The sequence below is a fragment of the Geotrypetes seraphini genome, chromosome 12 (genome assembly GCF_902459505.1).
Source record: "Geotrypetes seraphini chromosome 12, aGeoSer1.1, whole genome shotgun sequence".
NCBI classification, from domain to species: Eukaryota; Metazoa; Chordata; class Amphibia; order Gymnophiona; family Dermophiidae; genus Geotrypetes; species Geotrypetes seraphini.
The window spans coordinates 8,992,183-9,014,852 of NC_047095.1; the positions used below are offsets into that span (position 1 = coordinate 8,992,183).

The 22,670-nt window shown below is 44.5% G+C and overlaps 1 protein-coding gene across 3 annotated transcripts in view; it reads right to left on the bottom strand.

The window, feature by feature from the left end:
- The window catches only part of NTNG1 (netrin G1), a 611,211-nt gene that overhangs the window by 204,991 nt on the left and 383,550 nt on the right, over positions 1–22,670 (bottom strand). For all 3 annotated transcript variants that reach the window (XM_033916096.1, XM_033916098.1, XM_033916097.1), the window contains exon 4: positions 12,947–13,119. In XM_033916096.1, coding sequence (XP_033771987.1) covers positions 12,947–13,119 — 173 coding nt within the window. The remainder of the gene's footprint in view (positions 1–12,946; positions 13,120–22,670) is intronic.

Sequence of the window (22,670 nt, forward strand, 5' to 3'; positions counted from 1 at the left end):
ACACGCATAATGGTATAAGGCAGGGGTGCCCACATTTTTGGGGCTTGCGAGCTACTTTTAAAATGACCAAGTCAAAATGATCTACTAACAATAAAAAATTTTTAAAAAACCACAAAGCACTCTGAAAGGCAGAGAAAATGTTAATTATCATTCATATTCCGGTTTTTTTTCAAAGAGGTCAAGGCAGATGACTCTGCAATGTCACCTCAATAACAACCATACAAAAATAGACAAATATACCCCTTCCCTTTTTACTAAACCACAAAGCAGTTTTTAGCGCAGGGAGCTGCGTTGAATGCCCCACGCTGCTCTTGATGCTCATAGGCTCCCTGCGCTAAAAACCGCTATTGCAGTTTAGTAAAAGGGAGCCATAGTGCAAAATATAGACAGCAGATATAAATTCTCAAAACGGACACATTTTGATCACTAAACTGAAAATAAAATCATTTTTCCTACTTTTGTTGTCTGGTGATTTCATGAGTCTCTGGTTGCACTTTCTTCTTCTAACTTCTTCTCATTTCACTCTGGCTGCACTTCTTCTTCTGACATCTTCTGACTTCAGCCCACTCCTGCATCCAATATTTCTTCCCTTCTTTCAGCCTCCTATATGCTTTCTCTCCTCCAGGCCTCATTCTCTCCTCCCCAACTTTTTCTTTCTTTCTCCCTGCCTCCTGTTCTTTCTTTCTCTCTCTCTCTCCATGCCCACTTTCTTTCTGTCTCCCTGTTCCCTTTTTCTTTGTTTCCCTTCTTTCTGTCTCCCTGCCTGCCCCCTTTGTTTCTTTCTCCCTGCCCTCCCCCAAGCCACTAGGTTTGCCGTCGCCACCGGGGAGCAGGCCTCCAAGCCACTGTCCCCCAAGCTCTCTCTGCAGAAGCCTTGCGCTGACCAGCGTTCCAGTCCCCTTCAATTCTGATGTCGGAGAGGAAGTTCCGGGCCAGCCAGTCAGCGATTGGCTGGCCCAGAAATTCCTCTCCGATGTCAGAATTGATGTCGGGGAGAGGAATACTGGTCAGCGCGAGGCTTCTGCAGGCCCAAATCTCCGGACACCCAGGGCCGAGGAAAAGAAAAAATCCAGTCTATAAATCCTTCCATGAGACCCGTTCCAGTCTCCTTCAGCACGGCACTTACAAGAATGCATAGCCCCCCCCCCCCCCAATAGGAACCACCTCAATTTCCCATTTTCAGGCTCAAGACGTCAGAGCAGCAGCAGCAGCTCCGGCATTTTTGGGCAGAGCACCTCCTGCTCCCAACCGCCTTTCTACAGTCTGGTGGCTCTGTCGATTCCGCCAGGGGCAGCCGGCGCTCAGCTCTCCAGGGTCGTGACTTCCCTAGACCTCCCTCCCGCCTTCTCCCGAAGGAAGTGACATCATCCCCCAGTCTATCAAAGAGTGTCTACGGGAGAAAGCGAGAGAGGGAAGACGGGTTCTGGCAGTCGGGCAAGGAAGGGCGCAGCGAGAATGGGTGTGCGTGAAGTGATGACCGGTGGGGATCCTCGGGGAGAGGAAGGCTGATCGGCCGGTCGATCGGGACGGCAACACAAGTCTATCACGGAACCTGGGATGGGCTCCGCGATAGACTCGCATTGCCTTCCCGATCGACCGGTCGATCGCGATCGACGTATTGGGCACCCCTGGTATAAGGCCTCCATGGATAGAGAAAAAAGCGTATTTCTTCCCACATGTACAGCTTTATGGAACTGCTGTTCCTGCTGAATGTGCTGGCAAATACATGTGCATTTGCTGGTGTCCTTAAGAACATAAGAGTTGCCTTACTGGGACAGACCGAAGTTCGGTATCCTGTTTCCAACAGTGGCCAACCCAGGTCTCAGGTACCTAGCAAGATCCCAAGTAATAAAACCGATTTTATGCTGCTTATCCTAAGAATAAGCAGTGGATTTCCCCAAGCCATCTCAATGCTTTCTCCACCTGCATTCACTACAGCCTCTTGTAAAATACCAACAGAATGGAGCACATTCCAGCCTGGAGGTCTGAATTCCTGACTCGCCAACCCATGCCAAAATGGAGCCTCCCAGCTCCTACGTTTGGCTGACAAGAGGAGTACATTTAGGATGAAACTTAGCTGCCTGAATTTAGGAGCTCAGGGATCAATATTCATACAAACCGAGCTTTGTCTTCATTCATCTTAATATTATTTGTTATCTGATATTTCACATGCTGCTTGCCACAAGTTCTTTAAGTTAGTGTGAGCTAATGATTCCAGTTGTTTTTCAGTGCGACACCATGCTCACAACTGTATGCTCATTTTGACTGCAGTTGGGAAATTTGCCCTCGTTTTCAAATAAGCCTGTCAAAGATTGAATAAAGCACTCTGTGAGGCTATATCCACTCCACTACTGCAGGATGCTAGGCAGCAACAGCATTATATGCAATACACAAAAGTTCCATAAAACTAGACTGAAAGAGCATTTATAAAGCACCAGGGAGTTTTCAGTTAGTCAAACTGCAGTGCAGGGGAGCTTTGAGCATTTTATGAGTGTAGAATAGGCTGGAAAGGATTGGTGTAAGTATTGGGGAAGCAGAAGTATGAGAAACTTTCAGCATAAGACTGGAGATGAAATAATCTTAAGAGTATATAACGCAGTAACAGATAATAGGAATGAGGGCGCACACAACACATGATGTATGAAGCTTTATTTCCCATAGACATAGAATTAAAGAAATACTTTACCCCAACCTTTTACAAAACCGCTTACATGGTTTTTAGTGCAGCCCGGTGTGTTGAATGCAGGAACTCTATGAGTGTCGGGAGCAGCGCAGAGCATGCAGTGTGCTAGCCTGCGCTAAAAATCACTTTTACAGTTTTGTAAAAAAAGGTGGGGGGGAGGGTTAGTGAATTAGGTTAAAAAGATGGGAATGCAGAGCAAGACTAGCATGCTGGGGGAAACAATCTGGGGAGTCCAGGCAGTACCGAAGAGAGATGTGGAGAAAATTAGGGTAGAACACCAGGATAAAGCGGGACCATATACTGAGAATAAGACAGAGGTGAGAAGAGGTTTCAGCTGAGATGTAAAAAAAAATTACAGAATAGTCTTTCCTGTCAGAAATGAGAGAGAAAATCTAATCCTTTATCCTTTTGTCATACAGCGAGAGATTAGAGAAACTGGGCCTCTTCTCCCTTAAAAAGAGGAGACTGAGAGGGGACATGATTGAAACCTTCAAGATAATGAAGGGAATAGACTTAGTAGATAAAGACAGGTTGTTCACCTTCTCCAAGGTAAAAAGAACGAGAGGGAACTCTCTAAAGTTAAAAGGGGTAGATTCTGTTCAAACGTAAGGACGTGGTGGAAAACTGGAACGCTCTTCTGGAGGCTGTCACAGGGGAAAGCACCCTCCAGGGATTCAAGACAAAGTTAGACGAGTTCCTGCTGAACCAGAACGTACGCAGGTAAGGCTATTCTCAGTTAGGGCACTGGTCTTTGACCTGGGGGGCCGCCACGGGAGCGGACTGCTGGGCACAACGGACCACTGGTCTGACTCAGCAGCGGCAATTCTTATGTTCTTGTGATAGAAAGCTATTTCTACTCTTATATTATAACACCTTGATAGCACCTTTGCTTTTTTCAAGATTTAACCCAGGGCCTTGCAACTTAAGAATATTACCATAATTCCATGAGCCATGCTGCGCATGCATTTCCCACTTGTCAAACCAGATCTTTGCTACTTAGGAATATTATCATATTATAATTCTATGAGCTAAGCACCACGTTCTTTCCACACCTGTCAAATTAGGGCTTTGCTACTGTACCGTAATCAAAATGTCACCATGATATATCTCACTATTTCTCAACTACCCTATTTTTTTTTTTTTTTAATCTTTAACTTAAAATTTAACTCACGTCCTGCGATTTTGATTTTTGGCTATAGTTTCCAAGCAGCTGTAATGTTTTTGGCCTCACCCCTAGATTTTATATATCGCATCCAAATTTAGGCACACTGCCACGATGTGTGTGCAAACTAATTGGTTAACAAGCTCTTAGCCGTTAATAATTGGGTACCAACAACCAATTATTGATGTTAACTTGCACACATTAAAATGTGTGCATGTATCCAGCTGCATGCTGTTCTAGAAGGCGGGATTGCCTAGCTCTCATAGCTGTATTTCAAAAGGGGTGCGGGCGTGGAAAGAACATGAACGTGTTAAGGGCGTTCTGAAAAGTTACGCGTATGGTTACAGAATACGGGGTAAGCACGCCTAACTTGGGTGCCAGCATTTACACCAGGTTTCAGCAGGCATAAGTCTGGCCCGAAAGTTAGACACAAGAATTGGTGCTACGTGCCATCCTACAAAGGGCACACCCCCCTTTCTAGAACAGCACTTAGCATCTAGCATCAATTTATTTCAGCATCCATTTCTGAGTGCTATTTAAAGAATTCTCCCCTCGCTGTGCACATCAACGTTTTTCAAAGATTTTGCCGGGTGTCACAAAATAACTCTATATTTTAAGCAATATTTCAAATAACATTTGTGTACTAAACGCTGCTGCTTAAATAGGGAAATATCCAGGTGTTAGAAACAGCCAGCTGTTTTAAATCCCAAAGGCTAGATGACTTATTATGAGCTACATCAGTTTTGTGCCTCGGAGCTGTGTTTTTGTTGGCTAGTTTTATGCTTTGATTTCTTTTTAAATATGACTGCAGAGCTTAATAAGGTGGTCTATAGTTCCTCTGGAGCCCATGCTTATACTGCTCTTAGAGCCAGGCTGGCAGAGTTTGAAAACATCTGGAAGCCTTCCATCCCCTACCCTTGCCAATGGTACAATGCTCCAAAAGCTCCAGCCAGCTATGGTCCAAAGCAGTTTCCTCTAGTTTTTGATACTGAAGTAGAAAGACATATCAGGAATATTTCAGGAATGACATACTTCCAAACGTACCCGAAGACAGAATGATATAAAATGATGTTGGATATACTGTAATAGCCCTAAATCATTCAGTTATATTCTTCTTATCTGTACTACATGTATTTGAATGAAGTGATGATAGCAGTGGCAGTGGAAAACCTTATTGATTAAAGGGGTCAAACAAACTAGTCCTTCACCCTGCCCCAAGCTCTCTAGTTGATGATGTTGTGTTGAGTAAAATATCAACTGAACCACGACCTCAGTGGCCTACACCATTTTGCTGCCAATGAATGAGTCTGCATTTATCAAATACTAAACTAAACTAAACCTTGGGTTTATATACCGCACCATCTCCACAAATGCGGAGCTCGGCACGGTTTACAGGAAGAAGGATGAGAGAGGAACTACAGTGGAGAGATTAAAGAGTTAGGTGTAAAGGGGGAAGGTGAGAGGCCTAAGAGGGGGGAAGTGTTACAGTTTTGAGAATAGCCAGGTTTTTAGGTGTTTGCGGAAGAGTTGGAGGGAGCTTGAGGTTCGGAGAGGGGAGGTGAGGTTATTCCAGATCTCAGTGATTCTAAAGGGGAGGGATGACCCAAGTTTGCCTACATGGGAAATACCTTTTATGGAAGGGAAGGATAGTTTAAAAATTTGGGAGGATCTGGAGGAAGTAGGGGTTGGGGAGTTCCAGGATAGAGGGATAACAGCAGGAAGGATGCCATGTAGGATCTTGTAGGCCAGACACGCACATTTGAAGTGGATCCTGGGGATTACTGGGAGCCAATGGAGCTTAGACAGGAGTGGTGAGACGTGATCAAATTTGCTTTTCGCGAAAACAAGCTTAGCTGCGGCGTTCTGAATCCGCTGAAGTCTGTGGAGGCTTTTCTTGGTTAGGCTGAGGTAGATAGAATTGCAGTAATCCAATCTAGAGAGGATGATGGATTGTACTAGGACTGCGAAGTGTTTTTGGTGAAAATAGGGTCTGACTTTCCTTAGCATGTGAAGGCTGAAGAAGCATTTCTTCACCAGGGATTGGAGATGTTCGTTGAAGGATAGAGAAGAGTCTAAGGTGTTTACTATTAAAATTCAAATGAGAACATCATCAAATCTACCTATGCGCCTCTGGAACAAACTACCTACCTGATTAAGATAAGAAAGTCTACTGAACTTCAGGAAGAGTGCACCAATCAAAATTCTCTGAATCTTCTGATAATGTGCTCCGACCAACCCCCCCCACCGCTGCCTTGAGTCTCAAATATGTCTGACCATATCATATTTTCTCATATAATGCTCTTCCACACTCTGTCATATTGTTTGCCATCTTTGTCCTACTACACTATACTTTACTATACACCATGTTCACCATACTGCAAATGCCGTACTATGTATGTCATGCTACAGTCTCTCATACCATGTTTACCACACAATGTGGCTGTTCCATGTCTCCAATGCTATGTTTCATCATGCATGCTTGCCTTACCATTTTTGACAAGTCATGTCATACTATGTTAGCCATGCTTGGTAATACTATTTGCCATTCTATGTTCTGCCATACTATGCTTGCCATGCTATGTCTCACCATACCATGTTTTATCATATTATATTTTACCATGCTTGTTAACTACATTTGCCATATCTGTCAAACAATGGTTGCCATGCTACCTTCTACCACACTTTCTGAGAGTGTGGTGCAGGGGTTATAGCTACAGCCTCAGCACCTAAGACCCACCTCAGACCCACACTGCTCCTTGTGACCCTGGGTGGGTCACTTGGTCCCCCGTTGCCCCAGGTATTTTAGATAAATTGTGAGCCCACTGGGACAGACAGGGAAAAATGCCTGATTACCTTAACAAATTTATGTAAACCGTTCTGAGCTCCTCTGGGAGAACGGTATAGAAAATTGAATAAATAAATATAAAGGTTTTGCCATAGATAAATAAGAACCTCTCCTTTTGAAAGTACAACTCTGGGTGGTCGATCTTCATGTAAAAGAGGCTCCTTATACTTAAGTTTCCAAGTTTATTCAGTACTGTCTATCAGGAAATACCTAGACCACATGTGTCAAACACAAGGCCAGCAGGCCGAATCAAGCACACCTGGCCATTTTATGCGGCCTGTGGTGACTGTGCGCCGGTTTGAAGGCAACGTGGTGTTTTCCTCATTGCCGCCCCCGGGTGTTTTACCTTCTGGCTGGCTCCTTCCTCCTCACTGCTGCAGTTGTTTCCTCCCCACTGCTGCAGCCGTGGACAGCGGCTCCTCGCACGTCCTGCTCCTCATCCGAAAGCCTTTCCTCTGACATTGCGACATCAGAGAAAAAGCTTCTGGTTCAGGTGTGAGATGTATGTAGGAGCCGCTGCCCGCGCTTTGTGCACAGAAATGACTGCGGCAGTGAGGAGGAAGGAGGCACCTAGTTGAGGCACAGAATGGAGGGAGGGAGAGGAGCGTGTTGGGACTCGAGAAAGAGGAAGCCCAAACTTCAGACAAATGATAGAAGGACGGAGGGAGGGGGCATGAACGTGGGACATAGAACGAAGGGAAGGAGAGAGGGGAGCATGAGCCATAGAATGGAAGAATGGAGAGAGTGAGGGAAAGATGCTGAGGTGAGGGAGGGAAAAGAAAGGGGAATTGGGTGTCTGAGAGAGGGAAGAGAGATGGTGTACATGAGGAGATGAAGAAAGAGGAGAATTGTTGGGCAGAGGGAGGGAGAGAGAATTGTTGGACTTGGTGGTGGGAGAGGAGTGAGGTAGAGATGCATAGGGAAGAGAGAGATGTCAGACCACTGGAATGAGAAGAAGAGAGAGAGAGAGAGAAAGAAAGATATGCCAGACCATAGAATGGAAGGGAAGGAGGGGAGAGAGAGATGCCAGACTGCAGGGAGGTGAGATGCCAGACCACAGGAGAGGAGAGAAGGAGAGAGATGTTAGACCTCGAGAAGAGGGAGGGAAGGAGAGAGATGCCAGACCATGAGAGAGGAGGGAGATTTCAGGCAATGGGAAGGAGAGAAAAAAGATGCCAGACCATATGAGGGGGAAGGGGGAAGACAGAGTTGACTAACCATGGGAGAGGGATAAGATGGTCCACAGGGATGGGTGTGGCAGGGAACAGATAAGAAGAAATACTTCTTTGGGGAGAAGAAAGAGGGAGGAGATGGTACACATGGATAGATGGGAAGACATGGAAAAGTAGATAGATTTTGAGAAGAAAGCAGAAAAATGGAAGAAAGTTTAACGTTAAAAGTTAATGCTAAAGATGGATGTAGGGCAGAAAGTGAAGGAGAGAAAAACAGCAAATGGATAAGGTGGCACTGGATACATAGTTAAGAGCACAGACAGAAGGAAGTGCAGCCAGAGACTGCGAAAAGATGGTTTGAAAAACCAAAATCACCAGACAACAAAGTTCTTCTTTACCCAATGTGTGGTGGACACCTGGAATGCGCTTCCAGAGGACGTAATAGGGCAGAGTACGGTACTGGGGTTCAAGAAAGGATTGGACAATTTCCTGTTGGAAAAGGGGATAGAGGGGTATAGATAGAGGATTACAGTCCAGGTCCTGGACCTGTTGGGCCACCGCGTGTGCGGACTGCTGGGCACGATGGACCTCTGGTCTGACCCAGCGGAGGCACTGCTTATGTTCTTATGTTCTTATGTTCTTAGGGAAAATGATTTTATTTTCAATTTAGTGATTGTGTCAATTTTCAGAATTTACATCTGATGTCTATATTTTGCACTGTTCAGGAAGAAATGCATTTGTTTCTTTTTCTCTGGGGGTTGTACTGCATGCAGAGTCTTGAATCGTAGGGTTTCGTTTGTATATATTAGTACTTTTAGTTTGTGGTCCCGTATTTGCATAGGGGTTATCTGTGTTCTGGTAGGAATGAATGTTGAGAAGCATATAGTGTGCTTTGCGTAGTTTAATTTTGTGGTTAACCATTATGCATTGTTAATAAGATTATATTTTGTGTATATATGAAAAATGAATGGAAAAAATGGTATTGCAGTTAGTACTATTATGGGGGTGGGGTCTGTAGTGGAGATTGGGCGGGGTCTGGCCTGTGACTTAGCCCGTATTTTAGATTTTGGCCCTTTAAAGTGATTGAGTTTGACACCCCTGACCTAGACAGTTTACAATACTAATTTAAAAAACAATAATAAAACATGTAAAAGTTAAAATAAGAGGGGAAAGACAAGACAAAAAAACTTAGTGAATGAAAGGGGTAGAAGAAAAAAAAAATACATTGAGATGGAAAAAAAAAACGGTGGAGAGGAAAGAGGTAATGGAAAAATCAATGGGCAAGAGATCTAAAATCAACAATATGCTGACGTCTTGCGGGAAACGTCCAAAGTCAGACTCAGGCGTATTTTCAAAAATGCCCCTCCAAGTTAGATTTTTTAATACAGTTCTTTTGGAATTTATTATTTTAATATAATTTTCATAGCAATTTATGTGTTTTTAAAATTATGCCTTTATTTTTATTCATTTGTTTAGTACAGGGATCTCAAAGTCCCTCCTTGAGGGCCGCAATCCAGTCGGGTTTTCAGGATTTTCCCAATGAATATGCATTGAAAGCAATGCATGCACATAGATCTCATGCATATTCATTGGGGAAATCTTGAAAACCTGACTGGATTGAGGCCCTCAGGGAGGAACTTTGAGACCCCTGGTTTAGTACTACTAATAAATTATAAATTGGTGGAAGTGGGTAAATAAATAACATACATACATACAGAACTACTCCACTTATCAGACTGAGAGTCTTATTCTAACGGAAGAAAAAGCCTAAGGTCTATTCTGGTAGAGTACAAATGCTCAAACCACCACCACCCACTTCATTGGCTTGAAAAAACTTCCATATCCTCTATAATAAAACCCTAAGTGTGCAAGCGCACTTACAACGGCATGATCCCTGCCTCCGTGATCTATAGCTCTGTGGCAGTGCTTGACGTGTTCAGTTGGAGCCTGCAGTGGTTTGTGTGCAGCGGACCCTTTTCCTTTTGGTTTAGATTTGGCAGGCGGCAGCGGTGGCGGACCAGGAAGTGTTTGAAGCGATGGTAGGCCAGACGGTGGATAGCAACAGCGGGGGGCAGGCTTCAGCTTTGGAGGGAGGCAGGCAGGCTGGCTTTAGTGCGGCAGATAGGGAGAGAGGTAGGCTGGCTAGCTTCGGGGGAGGGGGGTGGGACAAAGGCTGGAAGGCAGTGAGGGGGGATATAGGAAGGAGCACTGGAGGCATTAAGGACATGGGAAGGGGCACTAAGGACATAGGAAGGAGGCACTGGGGCACTAAGGACATGGGAAGGAGGCACTGGTAGCACTAAGGACATAGGAAGGAGCACTAAGGACATAGAAAGGAGGCACTGGGGCACTAAGGACATGGGAAGGGGCACTAAGGACATAGAAAGAAGGCACTGGGGCACTAAGGACATGGGAAGGAGGCACTGGGGGCACTAAGGACATGGGAAGGGGCACTAAGGACATAGGAAGGAGGCACTGGGGCACTAAAGACATGTGAAGGATACACTGGGGGCACTAAAGACATAGGAAGGAGCACTAAGGAATAGGAAGGAAGCACTGAGGGCACTAAGGACATGGGAAGGGGCACTAAGGACATAGGAAGGAGGCACTGGGGCACTAAAGACATGGGAAGGATACACTGGGGGCACTAAAGACATAGGAAGGGGCACTAAGGAATAGGAAGGAGGCACTGGGGGCACTAAGGACATGGGAAGGGGCACTAAGGACATAGAAAAGAGGCACTGGGGCACTAAGGACATGGGAAGGGGCACTAAGGACATAGAAAGGAAGCACTGGGGCACTAAGGACATGGGAAGGAGGCACTGGGGGGCACTAAGGACATAGGAACGGGCACTAAGGACATAGGAAGGAGGCACTGGGGGCACTAAGGACATGGGAAGGGGCACTAAGGACAAGGAAGGAGGCACTCGGGGCAGTAAGGACATAGGAAAGAAGGAGGGAGGTAATAGAAAGATGGGCCTGAGTGTAGAAAGCGGCCAAGGAGAGAGAGAGACAGAAAGAAAGAAAGACAGACAGACACATCTACTCTAGCACCCGTTAATGTAACAGGTTTAAACACTTGTGGTTCATAGTGACGCCGGTCTGGAAGTGGGCATGTTTAGAGGTGGTGTCAGACTTCGGCATCACTCCGGCTGCTCTCTCCTGCCTCTTCCACTGCCCTCTCCTTGTCGGCGGTTCGTGGTCGGAAAATACTGTGAATGACCAGGACCGCGAACGACCGGGGGGACATTGTATTATTTCAAGATTTTTTTTAAGGCGTAGGTGTGCCCTTTACAAATGGTTTTAGCTATTGAACAGCTTCATCAAACTATGAAACTGAGCGCAATTTCTGGGTCACAGCCGCTTAAAATCAGGGCTGTGGAGTTGGAGTCGAGGAGTTGGAGAAAATTTGGGGTACCTGGAGTCGGAGTTGTCTCCGACTCCTGATAAATTTAGTAATAATAATTAAAAAATACAGCAAGTTCAAATGTCCTATTTCATAAACAATAGTCATAACTAACACGTTGTTTGCAGGAATTTTTCGCTGATCTATACCAAAAAGCAGGCACATTTTTTTAAATGTTGCATAAAAATAGCTGTAACTTCTGAACCATTGCTTATTTTTGAATAAAACTTTCAGTTTCTTGTCTTATATTGAATTCAGTAAAGCGACGTTGCATAAGCGTGAAAGATAAACGACCAGAAAATGTCCAAATAAAGAGATTCTGGCTGGAGTTTTTTTAAAGAATTAAAAGAAGTAGAAAAGTATGATCGCTCATCGAAACTGACTGTAGAAGAAGCTATCCTTGTTTATCCCGAGATTATTAGTGATGTAGCTAGAACCGTAATAGCAATGCCACCCACCTAAGTCAGTGTTGAAAGACTATTTTCAGCTCTAAAAATAATCAAGTCAGATTTAAGAGCTTCAATGAAAGAGGATCTGGCAGAAGCAATTCTGTTTCTTAGAACAACATTACATTGAGTTCGTTTTAGATTGCATTTAACAGCTATTCTACTCTACAACTATATTCCAAGTTTAATATATACACTTCTCCCTCCCTATTCGCGGGGGTTAGGGGCAGAGCTGGCCCGTGAATAGGGAAAAATTGCGAATAACTTTTGGTCGGCTCTGACCCACCCCTGACCTTACCTGGTGGTCTAACGGTGAAATGGGGCAGGAGCGATCTTCCTACACTCCTGCCCCGTGCAGAGCCGTGCTGCTGAGCTCCCGTGGTCTCACGAGACTACAACAGGAACTCCCTGTTGTAATCTCGTGAGACCATGGGAACTCATAGCACGGCTCTGCACAGGGCAGGAGTGTAGGAAGATCGCTTCTACCCCACGTCACCGCTAGACCACCAGGTAAGGTCCATGCTCCAATCGCCCCCACACCACCTTCTATCGCCCTCCTCTGCCTCTGATCGCCTCCCTCCAAGTCCCAGGGCCGTTTTTTTAGGCGATGACAACGAGCGATTCTCAGGGGGGGGGGAGCTGGGGAAAAAAACCGCAGATGATCGAAACTGCGAATAAGGGAGGGGGAAGTGTAAACTGTTTTAGGTTTTACAGCTTTTGTTTTTGTTCATATAGTTAAGCTTTGTTTTTGTTTTAGAACTACCAAAGAATGTGGTTCATATTTTTAAACTGCTAAAGTTCCTGTTCTTGGTTTTTATGCGTGCTATGATACTACTTTATAGCCACTTGATAAAAACAATAAATAAAACCATATTGTTTTCATTTTTTTGTCTTTTGTTTAATCTGGCCAATACAGTAAAACGTCGTCTTCCTAGCCAGTCGTTCTGTGGTTAAATGGTGTGTATGTTGCCTTCCTTCAATCAACGTAGAAAACACATTAGCATATTAAATACAGAGGAGTCGGAGTCGTGGGTTCCAGAAACTGAGGCGTCGGAATCGAAGGATTTATCTACCGACTCCACAGCCCTGCCTAAAACTAACCAAAACCATTTTTACCCTCAATTCATATCAATATATTGATCAGAAATGTAAGTACAATGTTAATAATAAAAAAGCATAGCTACTTCACAGGACTTGTACTAAGAGTGGCATTATTGTAAAAATCTACTCACAGATATTTGCCGTGCCTTTTGGGATGGTCAGATACGAGCCGGGACTCCACTGTCGGCCCTGATAATTCTTCTTGCACCTCCCACAGTCTGGGCCTGTTGTGTTGTGCTCACATTCACAAGACAATTTATTGTTGTCAAAGTTACAGTTATTGGCATGAAGGTTACACTTGCACCTAGCAAAGAGGAGACAAGGATGTCATTTCACGTCCAGATTTGATTTTTAGCCTCTTGCAGTCCTAGTAATTTGCTCACTTGGTGTACCAGGCTTTTTTTCTGTCTCAGCTTATTCTTCATGCCCTCTCTGTTCTTCATATAACAATGCTGTATAAGACTCCTAAAATAAGAATTGTTAAGTGAATTGTTAAGCTGTAGCTTGTCTAGTTCATATGTCAGTCTGGCCCTGCCCCTCACTCACTATCATACACATAGCTGTTCTCCTAGTGCAGTGGTCTCAAACACGTGGCCCGGGGGGGGGGCACATGCGGCCCGCCAGGTACTATTTTGAGGCCCTCAGTATGTTTATCATAATCAAAAAAGTAAAATAAAACAGTTTCTTGATCCTATGTCTCTTTAGCTATAAATTACAATATTATTATTAAGACTGAGCCAAAAGGAAAGATTTATAAACTATAAAGAATTTTACCTCATGCAAAATTGTCATTTTTTTAATATGACATTAACTATTTTTTTCTGAGGCCCTCCAAGTACCTACAAATCCAAAATGTGGCCCTGCAAAGGGTTTCAGTTTGAGACCACTGTCCTAGTGGGACTGTCATTAGGCCTCATGCTTTAACTAAACGGTCCTAAGTCTTGCCTTTGTTTCTTGTCTGTATGTCCTATTACACTGTAAGCTTCAAGGAGCAGGGAATGTCTATTATGTGTATGTAAAATGTTGTACATACACGGTAGCACTATACAAATGATGATGAAAATAAAAATCTATAAGCACATACAAACCTACGTTAACCCTCACACCACCTCTTACATGCTACATATAGTACATAACATTAATCCCCATTCTGATATGCCTAGAAACATCCAGAGACACAGCCACACCAAGCCCATCGAACTCTCAAACTGACTCACAATCCACAATGACAAACGGATGCTATGCTTTCCACTTCTGGAAGAAAGCAGGTAGCTGCAGCAGTTTCCGGGAAAGGAGCCAATTTGCAGCGGACAAATATGCTTAGATCATTGGAAAACAGTAAGTACTCAATAACTAAGATGTACAGAGCACTTGGTACTTGCAGAACATCAGGGGACAAGGCTGTTTCTTTAAATAGAGTTGTTACTATAATATGACATTAGGATGGAATTCCTAGAAGATGTTGGCATCTGCTCACCTTATACTGTCTAAACTAGTTTCAGAATGTTAAATTGCAATTTGAGTTTGGGAAGTGATCTTAGAAAGGCTACATGCCATTTACCGTATTTTCACTCATATACCGCGCACCCGTGTAAAACGCGCACACGGGTATAGCGCGCGGGAAACTGTAATTTATGTAAAGAAATTTTTATATACCGCGCACACCCATATACCGCGCATGCCGCCCCGACTCTCCCGTCGCCGCCCGACTCTCCTTTCGCCCGACCCGACTCTCCTCTGGCCGCCCCGACTCTCCTTTCGCCCGCCCCGACTCTCCTCTCCCCCTTGAAGTCCTGTCCCCCCTTGAAGTCCTGTCCCCACCCTGAAAGCCTGATGCCCCCCCGACGTCCGATTCACCCCCCCGCAGGACTGCTCGCACCCCCACCCCGAAGGACCGCTCGCACTCGCACCCACCCCCCCACCCCGAAGGACTGCTCGCACCCCCACAGCCTCCTCCCCCCCATCATGGAGAAGCTGCCTACCTTTGTCCTGCTGCTTCCTCTGCCGGCGGTCCCGCCCCTTCTCTGAGCCCTGCGTCTGCGCTGCTTCCTCTTCCGGCGGTCCTGCCTTTTCTCTGACGTCAGAGAAAGGGCGGGACCGCCGGAAGAGGAAGCAGCGCAGACGCAGGGCTCAGAGAAGGGGCGGAACCGCCGGCAGAGGAAGCAGCAGGACAACGGTAGGCAGCTTCTCCATGATGGGGGAGGGGTGGGGAGGCTGTGTGGGTGTGAGTGGTCCTTCGAGGTGGGGGTGCGGGTGCGAGCAGTCCTTCGGGGTGGGGGTGCGAGCGGTCCTACGGGGTGAATCTGACGTCGGGGGAGGGGTAACTATGTATAAAAAAATGTGTACAACGCGCTCATGAATATAGCGCGCATGATTATACTTGGTTTGTAAAATCGTGTATAACGTGCGTGTTATTTGCGTGAAAATACGGTATATCTGTAAATCGGCATGTATGTATAAGGCGCATGTATGTTTTTACAGTGTCTCTCTTTTTTCATTTTATTCACTTTTTTTTGTCCTCCTCCTCCTCTTACTAATTTTTACTGTTTATTGTCATCGTCTTATTGTACAGTATCATGCCTTAAGTCAAGTTTAGCTGACAACTTATCAAAAATTAATCATTTTATAAAGGCCTTTTTAAGGTAAAAATCACTGAATTATAGATAGATATATCTATATTCATTTATCTATGTATATATATTGGTGTGTATGTATTGTGGTGGAGAGGAAAACAGTGACTGAGTTCAAAGAAGCGTGAGATGAACACAGAGGATCTAGATTCGGAAAATAATATTAAATATTGAACTAAGGCCAGTACTGGGCAGACTTCCACGGTCTGTGTCTGTATATGGCCGTTTGGTGTAGGATGGGCTGGAGAGGGCTTCAATGGCTGGGAGGGTGTAGATGGGCTGGAGTAGGTTTTGACGGAGATTTCGGCAGTTGGAACCCAAGCACAGTACCGGGTAGAGCTTTGGATTCTTGCGCAGAAATAGCTAAGAAGAAAAAATTTAAATTGAATCAGGTTGGGCAGACTGGATGGACCATTCGGGTCTTTATCTACCGTCATCTACTATGTTACTATATATATCAAATGCACAGACACACACACACAGAGTAGAGTCTTACTTATCTGATATGCCTAGGTTATATCACAGCATTGAAATGCATACAGGTTTTTTCTCTTTCTTGGCATCTTATCAATAATAATAAAATGCTCTTGAAAATTTGTGCGGTGTGGCGCCGTGAGGTGTGCTTCTGTGGCAACATTCTAACCTCACGGCGCATGCGGGGGCTGAAGGCGCATGACTGTGCTCTCTCCCTGCCTTGGCGCGTCACCGCCCGCCCTCACTCACTGCCTGCCCGCGTCCTCGCCGTGTCACCTCACTCGCCGCCGCTGATCCTCTTCAGAGCAGCCTGCGATCGTGGCCGGCTTTAAAGAACCTCGCAGGCCGCTCTCCAACCTCAGTAGCACGCTCCCTCTGATGCACAGGATCGCGTCAGAGGGAACGTGCTACCGAGTTGGAGAGCAGCCTGCGAGGTTCGCTAAAGCTGGCCACCACGATCGCAGGCTGCTTTGAAGCCAGAAGACGCCAGGCCAGAAGACGCCGGGGTGGAGGGGAGGGTAAGAAGGGGATCAATACCGGGAGCCAGGGGGAGAGGGAAAGGGAAAGGGGGCTGCTTTGGGGGAGGGGTGTGCTGGGGGGAGACAGAAGGGGCCATGGATAGGGAAAGGGGGCTGCTTTGCGGGGGGGAGGTGTGCTGGGGACAGCTTTGCTCTGGGAGGAGACAGAAGGGGCCATAAAGAAACAGGGAGAGGGAAAGGGGGCTACTTTGGGGGGGAGGTGTGCTGGGGACAGACAGCTTTGCTCGGGGGGTGGGGGGAAGACAGAAGAGGGCCATGGAGAGACAGTTAGGGAGAGGGATTCTAGCACCCGTTAATGTAACGGGCTTAAAGACTAGTTTAGTTATAAAGCAGTGTTAGGTAATATATTTGGGGACGTTGGGCCTGATATTCAGAGTAGAGAATGACACGGTGACAAAATTCATCACCGTTCCCGTCCCCGCGGATAACCGCGGGAAACCATCTTCATGTCATTCTTTAAGGAGAGAGGGAAGAATCAGAGTATGAATGGCTACAACCACTGCCCCGCAAGCTTTGCTTTGAAGAATGCTGGTGTAGAAGGATTGAAGTTGATAGACACTACAGAATGGCAGTCTCTGGTATCCAGAGCAGATATTGTGATGTCATAATGCCTCATTCCACCAGTGCCTAAGAGCCAATCACATTAGTGATGTCACAATGGCTTCATTATCCTTGGCTCACATAAGAATCAGAGTATGAATGGCCACAACCACTGACCCGCAAGCTTTGCTTTGAAGAATGCTGGTGTAGAAGGACTGAGGTTGAAATAGACACTAGAAAATGACATGGGATTATTTCCCGCGGTTATCCGCAGGGTCGGGAACGGTGATGAATTTTGTCACCGTGTCATTCTCTAATTCAGAGCAATTAAGCAGGCCAGACTGCAGATCTAAATGATGATCTAAATTGCAGATCTTATGTATGTGATATGGAAATTGCATAGCTGTTCGTGCGTCGGGACGGCATCTGCGCATGTGCGGATGCAACACAATGAGATTGCATGCATGCACACATGCGACACGATGAGATCATGCGTGTGCGCGTGACATCACTGTGTTGCATTTGCACGTTCGTGGATGTCGTCCCGATGTCAGAAGCTTTTCAAAATCCGGACAAAGTGCCGGGTTTTGAAAAGCCATCCATGTAAGATACTTACAAAAGGAGGACATGTCCGGGGAATCCAGACATCTGATAACACTTTATCTACAACTTTATAAGTATCTTACATACTGTAGCTGTAAACTGTAAGTATAATACAAAGAATATATGGCAATGGGGCAGAATAATAATAATAATAATTATTTTTTTTAATCTTTATTGATTTTCAAACTTTGACAGTGCAATACAATTAATTGAACATACACACTACATTAAACACACTATTAAATACACAATTAATACATAAAACACTCATTTCCTTCCCCCCTACTCCCAATTATTAATACATGAAGCAGAATAATTATTGTTAGTCTGGTTTTGGAAAGCTTGGCCATATTAAAAAAAAAATAGCGTAATTAGAAAAGGTTCAAAGAAGAGTGACCAAGATGATAAAGCAGATGGAACTCCTCTCATATGAGGAAAGACTAAAGAGATTAGGGCTCTTCAGCTTAGAGAGGAGACGGATGAGGGGAGATATGACTGAAGTCTACAAAACCCTGAGTGGTACAAGTGGATCCAATTTTTACTCCTTCAAAAATTACAAAGACTAGGGGACATTCAATGAAGTTACAGGAAAATACTTTTAAAACTAATAGGAGGAAATACTTTTTCACTCAGAGAATAGTTAAGCTCTGGAATGTGTTGTCAGAGGATGTGATAAAGAGTGGTTAACGTAGCTGGTTTAAAAAAAAAGGTTTTGATGAGTTCCTGGAGGAAAAGTCAATAGTCTGCTATTGAGACAGACATTGGGAAAGCCACTGTTTACCCTGGCTTGGTAGCATGGAATGTTGCTGCTATTTGGGTTTTTGCCAGATACAGTAAAACCTTGGTTTGCGCGCATAATTCGTTCCAGAAGCATGCTTGTAATCCAAAGCACTCGTATATCAAATTGAATTTCCTCATAGGAAATAATGGAAATTCGGACAATTCATTCCACAACCCCAAAACTTTAAAATTAAATACACCAAAAACATGCTTGTAATCCATAGCACTCGTATATCAAAGCAAATTTCCCCATAAGAAATAATGGAAACTCAGACGATTCGTTCCCCAACCCAAAAACTTTAATACAAAATACTATACGTACAGTGGTGCCTCACACAACGAACTTAATTGGTTCCAGGAGCAAGTTTGTTATGCGAAAAGTTCGTTATGTGAAACGCGTTTTCCCATAACAATACATGTTAAAAAAAATAATTCGTTCTGTAGCATAAAATATGCTAAGATGACATAAAAAAAGATAAATTTTTTGTTATTATTTTTATTTAGATACATCTAAAAACATAATTGTTTTTTAAAACAACACACATTTTTTAAATTTAAAGACAGACTAAGTAGAGTCTAATTTTACAGTGAGAGAGGGCAGAGTCTCAGCGGCAAAAACTGGGACTTAACTGTTCATTTTTTTTTTTTTCTAGCATCGGGGAAGCGGCGAGAGTAGCTCCGCCCCCCCCCAACGCATCAGCAGTAGGCGCCGGGCCCCTGCGAGCCGACGGTCCGCCACTGCACAGGGAGCCAGGCGGAGAGAGGGCAGTTAAGCGCAGTGCCTGCGCGGAAGGATGCAGCTCGGGCGACTTCGTTGTGTGAAACGAAGTTCGTTGTAGGAAGCAAGACATGAAGTTCGTTGTGCGCAGCGTTCCCTGTGCGAGGCGTTCGTTATGCGAGGCACCACTGTATTTGTATTGCAAGACCTCGCTCATTTAGAACAGTCACTACACTCCTGCAACATCAGAGAGAGAAGAACCATCGGCTTAGTTGCGATGATGTGACGCGTGTATACTGTATGTACTCGTATTGCAAGACTTTGCTTGTTTATAACAGTCATTACACTCTTGCAGTGTCAGTGAGAGAACCATCGGCTCAGTTGTGATGTGTGTATATTATATGCACTTGTATTACAAGACATTGCTTGTATATTAAGTTAAAATTTAATCATATTTTTTGCTTGTCTTACAAAACACTTGCAAACCAAGTTACTTGCGATCCAAGGTTTTACTGTACTTGGCCACTGGATTGGCCACTGTGAAGACAGGATGTTGGGCTAGATAGATCACTGGCCTGATCCAGTATGGTTGTTCACATGTTCTTAGGAGTAAATAATTGCCATCTTATGCAAGAATCATACAAGATAGAATTGTAGAAAGGCAGGAAGCACAGAGGAAAAAACCCTGATGATAAAGACCTTGAGAGTTACAATATCTGTATTATATGAAATAATTAGACTGTCTGTTTCTGAATAGACCAAAACACTGTGAAATAAAACTTGCTAAATTCTAAATAGAGTAGAGGAGAATACTGTACTTACAGTTTTCTACAGCAGAATTTCCAAGATTATTTAGTAAGAGTTTGCAAATTCTGAGGCAATTCTATAGCATATTTTTAAATAAATTTGCATATTAAATGATGCCTCCTTCACCCTTGAGTGATCCAGCAGAAGAGCACCATTGGAAGCTCTCCCCCAACCCTATTATTCCCTTCATAGTACAGTTACACAAAAACACTATAATACAACTAAAAAACCCCCAAATACTTGTGAAACACAGAAGGATCAAAAACTTCTCAGTCCCCTAAAGGGTTGATGATCAGTAGCCTGGTGGCCACCAGCACAATAAGTAGTGCAACCAGAAGTCAATTTCTGGGTGGGCTTAGGAGTGGAATGCCCCCTCCCCCAAACTGAACTGAACATTCATGGGGGGTGCCAGTGTCGACAGCTGTGAGCGCTGCTGACTACCAGAATGTTCGGTGGCCTGAGGGTTCCGGCAGACGAGGTCTTCAGCTTCACCAACAATGCGCACCACTGCTGGCTAAGCCTGAACCTAAAGTAGATAGGTCGCTGCCCACCTGAGCCTACCCATAGCTACAATACTGACCACAACATACCTCTCCCCCACACACACAACAATGAAAGTTTGACAACCTCCTGTGCATCCATACGCAGAGTCATGGTGACCCAGTGGCCCAATGCAAATCCCTTATACATTAATCATAGGGGGTCAGCAGCCCCAAAATATCCCCTTCTCTCCCCAAAATCTTCTTAAGCAGCACGTTTATTGGATTTGTCTTTAGATCTTAGTAACATAAAAAAATAGGTAGATCTATAAAGTAAAATAGAAAGATCTATAAAGTAATTGTTATTTGATATATGTACTCGAACTCACCATGCTCAAGAACCATGGGCTTGCAAGATGGAGATGGGGGCTGTGAATAAGGAAAAGGGGGCCTTCACATGAGTGTAGTTGAGGTTTGATGGGCATAAGGGCATGGGTATGTGTCACTGAGAAAGTGGATTAATGTGCTTACTCTGCACTACCTAATCATATACAGATGATGAAATTCTAGGTAGCAGAATCACAGCTATTAAGGATTGAAAAAGAAAATGCTTTTTCTTGAATCAAGATATAAAAGCTGCCATTGATGCCGTTAGAATAAGAAATACACAAATATTAAAGACCATTTGTAAAGGATCAAAAATAAGCACTGATTTTAAATTCCCTATAAATTTTCATTAAATTGTCTCAATTGAACTATTGATCTTTTTAGATTAAATTGAATTAGACTTAATCTAATACTAATAGGGGCAAGCCTCAGATTTAGGAGTATATGTTTCCCAAATTTGGGATTACTCCAAGAGAGAAATAAATTACTCTCCTGCCTCCTTATAACTTCACCCGCTGTTGCCCCATCTCCCTACCAGTATAGATTAGTTAAATTAATATTTAATTATCTTCACAAATAAATATCTATTCCTACTCTTTTATCAATTCAAATCGTTAAAACCTTATTACATTAAACTACAAAATTCAATTTGGTATGGAGTGCCATTTTTGAAACTCAGAACCAATTCATGCCAGATCTTCTCATTCAATCAAAATTATCTCCCCCAAAATCCTTTTCCATTTCATTTCCTCATGTTCCAATTCCATTCCATTCCATTTACTCAATTTATATGCTTTTCCATATTTCTTATTTTAGAGTATTTTCGAATAAGAAAGCCATTTTTACAATTAGATATTAGTGGAACATTTTGTCTTGCAAATGTATATCCTTGTTTTTTTATACGTAGAAAATAATTATTTCAGCTTTGTGATGGAGGGGGAGCAATTAGGTCAACAGAGTATGGACAGGCACATTATGGAAGGTAATTAACGGTTGTATAAGCCAGGCCTGGTTCAATTTATGGACCAGGTGAGCACCCCCTTCCACCCTCATCCCAGCTCACACACGAACTGCGTCCGTTTGTCCTCTGCACATGCGCAGATGTTGACGCAATGACATCGTGTGCACGCATGCATGTGATGTCATCACGTCGATGTCCACGCATGTGCAGAGGACATCCAGTCACGGCCCTGAGCTAGGGACCTTCCGAAACCCGGACAAACTGCTGGGTTTTGGAAATCCCTCTGGGCACCCAGACAATCCTCTAAAAAGAGTACATGTCCGGGCAACTGGTAACCCTAGGCAGAGTGATGGCTCAGCGCTGGGTGCAGACAGCATGTGTGGATTGTTTCCGTTATAGCTGGCACCTTAGATTGTGAAGGTGGATGGGGGAGGGGTTGAGAAAGAAGAGGGAGATACTAGATTGTGGGGGGGGGAGAGGAGGGAGGGAGTCGAGATACTGGATCACAGGTAGGTAAGTGTAGGGTTACCAGATGTTCAGACATGTCCTTCTTTTGAGGACATGTCTGGGGGTGCGGGCACTTTGTCTGGGTTTTGAAAAGCCTCCTGAAATTGCGTCGGGCAGGAAGTCCACATGCACAGATGCCGCGCATGCACGTGATGTCATCGCATGAAATCCATGTATGCGTGGACTTCCTCCCTGCCCGACATGAGCAGGCAGTGGGGGGCGGAGCTAGGGTGAGATTAGGGCATTACCAGGGCGGGGCGGGCCTGGGGGGTTGGTCTAGGGCAGGTTTCTCAAAGTCCCTCCTTGAGGGCCACAATCCAGTCGGGTTTTCAGGATTACCCCAATGACTATGCATGATATCTATGTGCATGCACTGCTTTCATTGCATATTCTTTGGGGAAATCCTGAAAACCCGACTGGATTGCGGCCC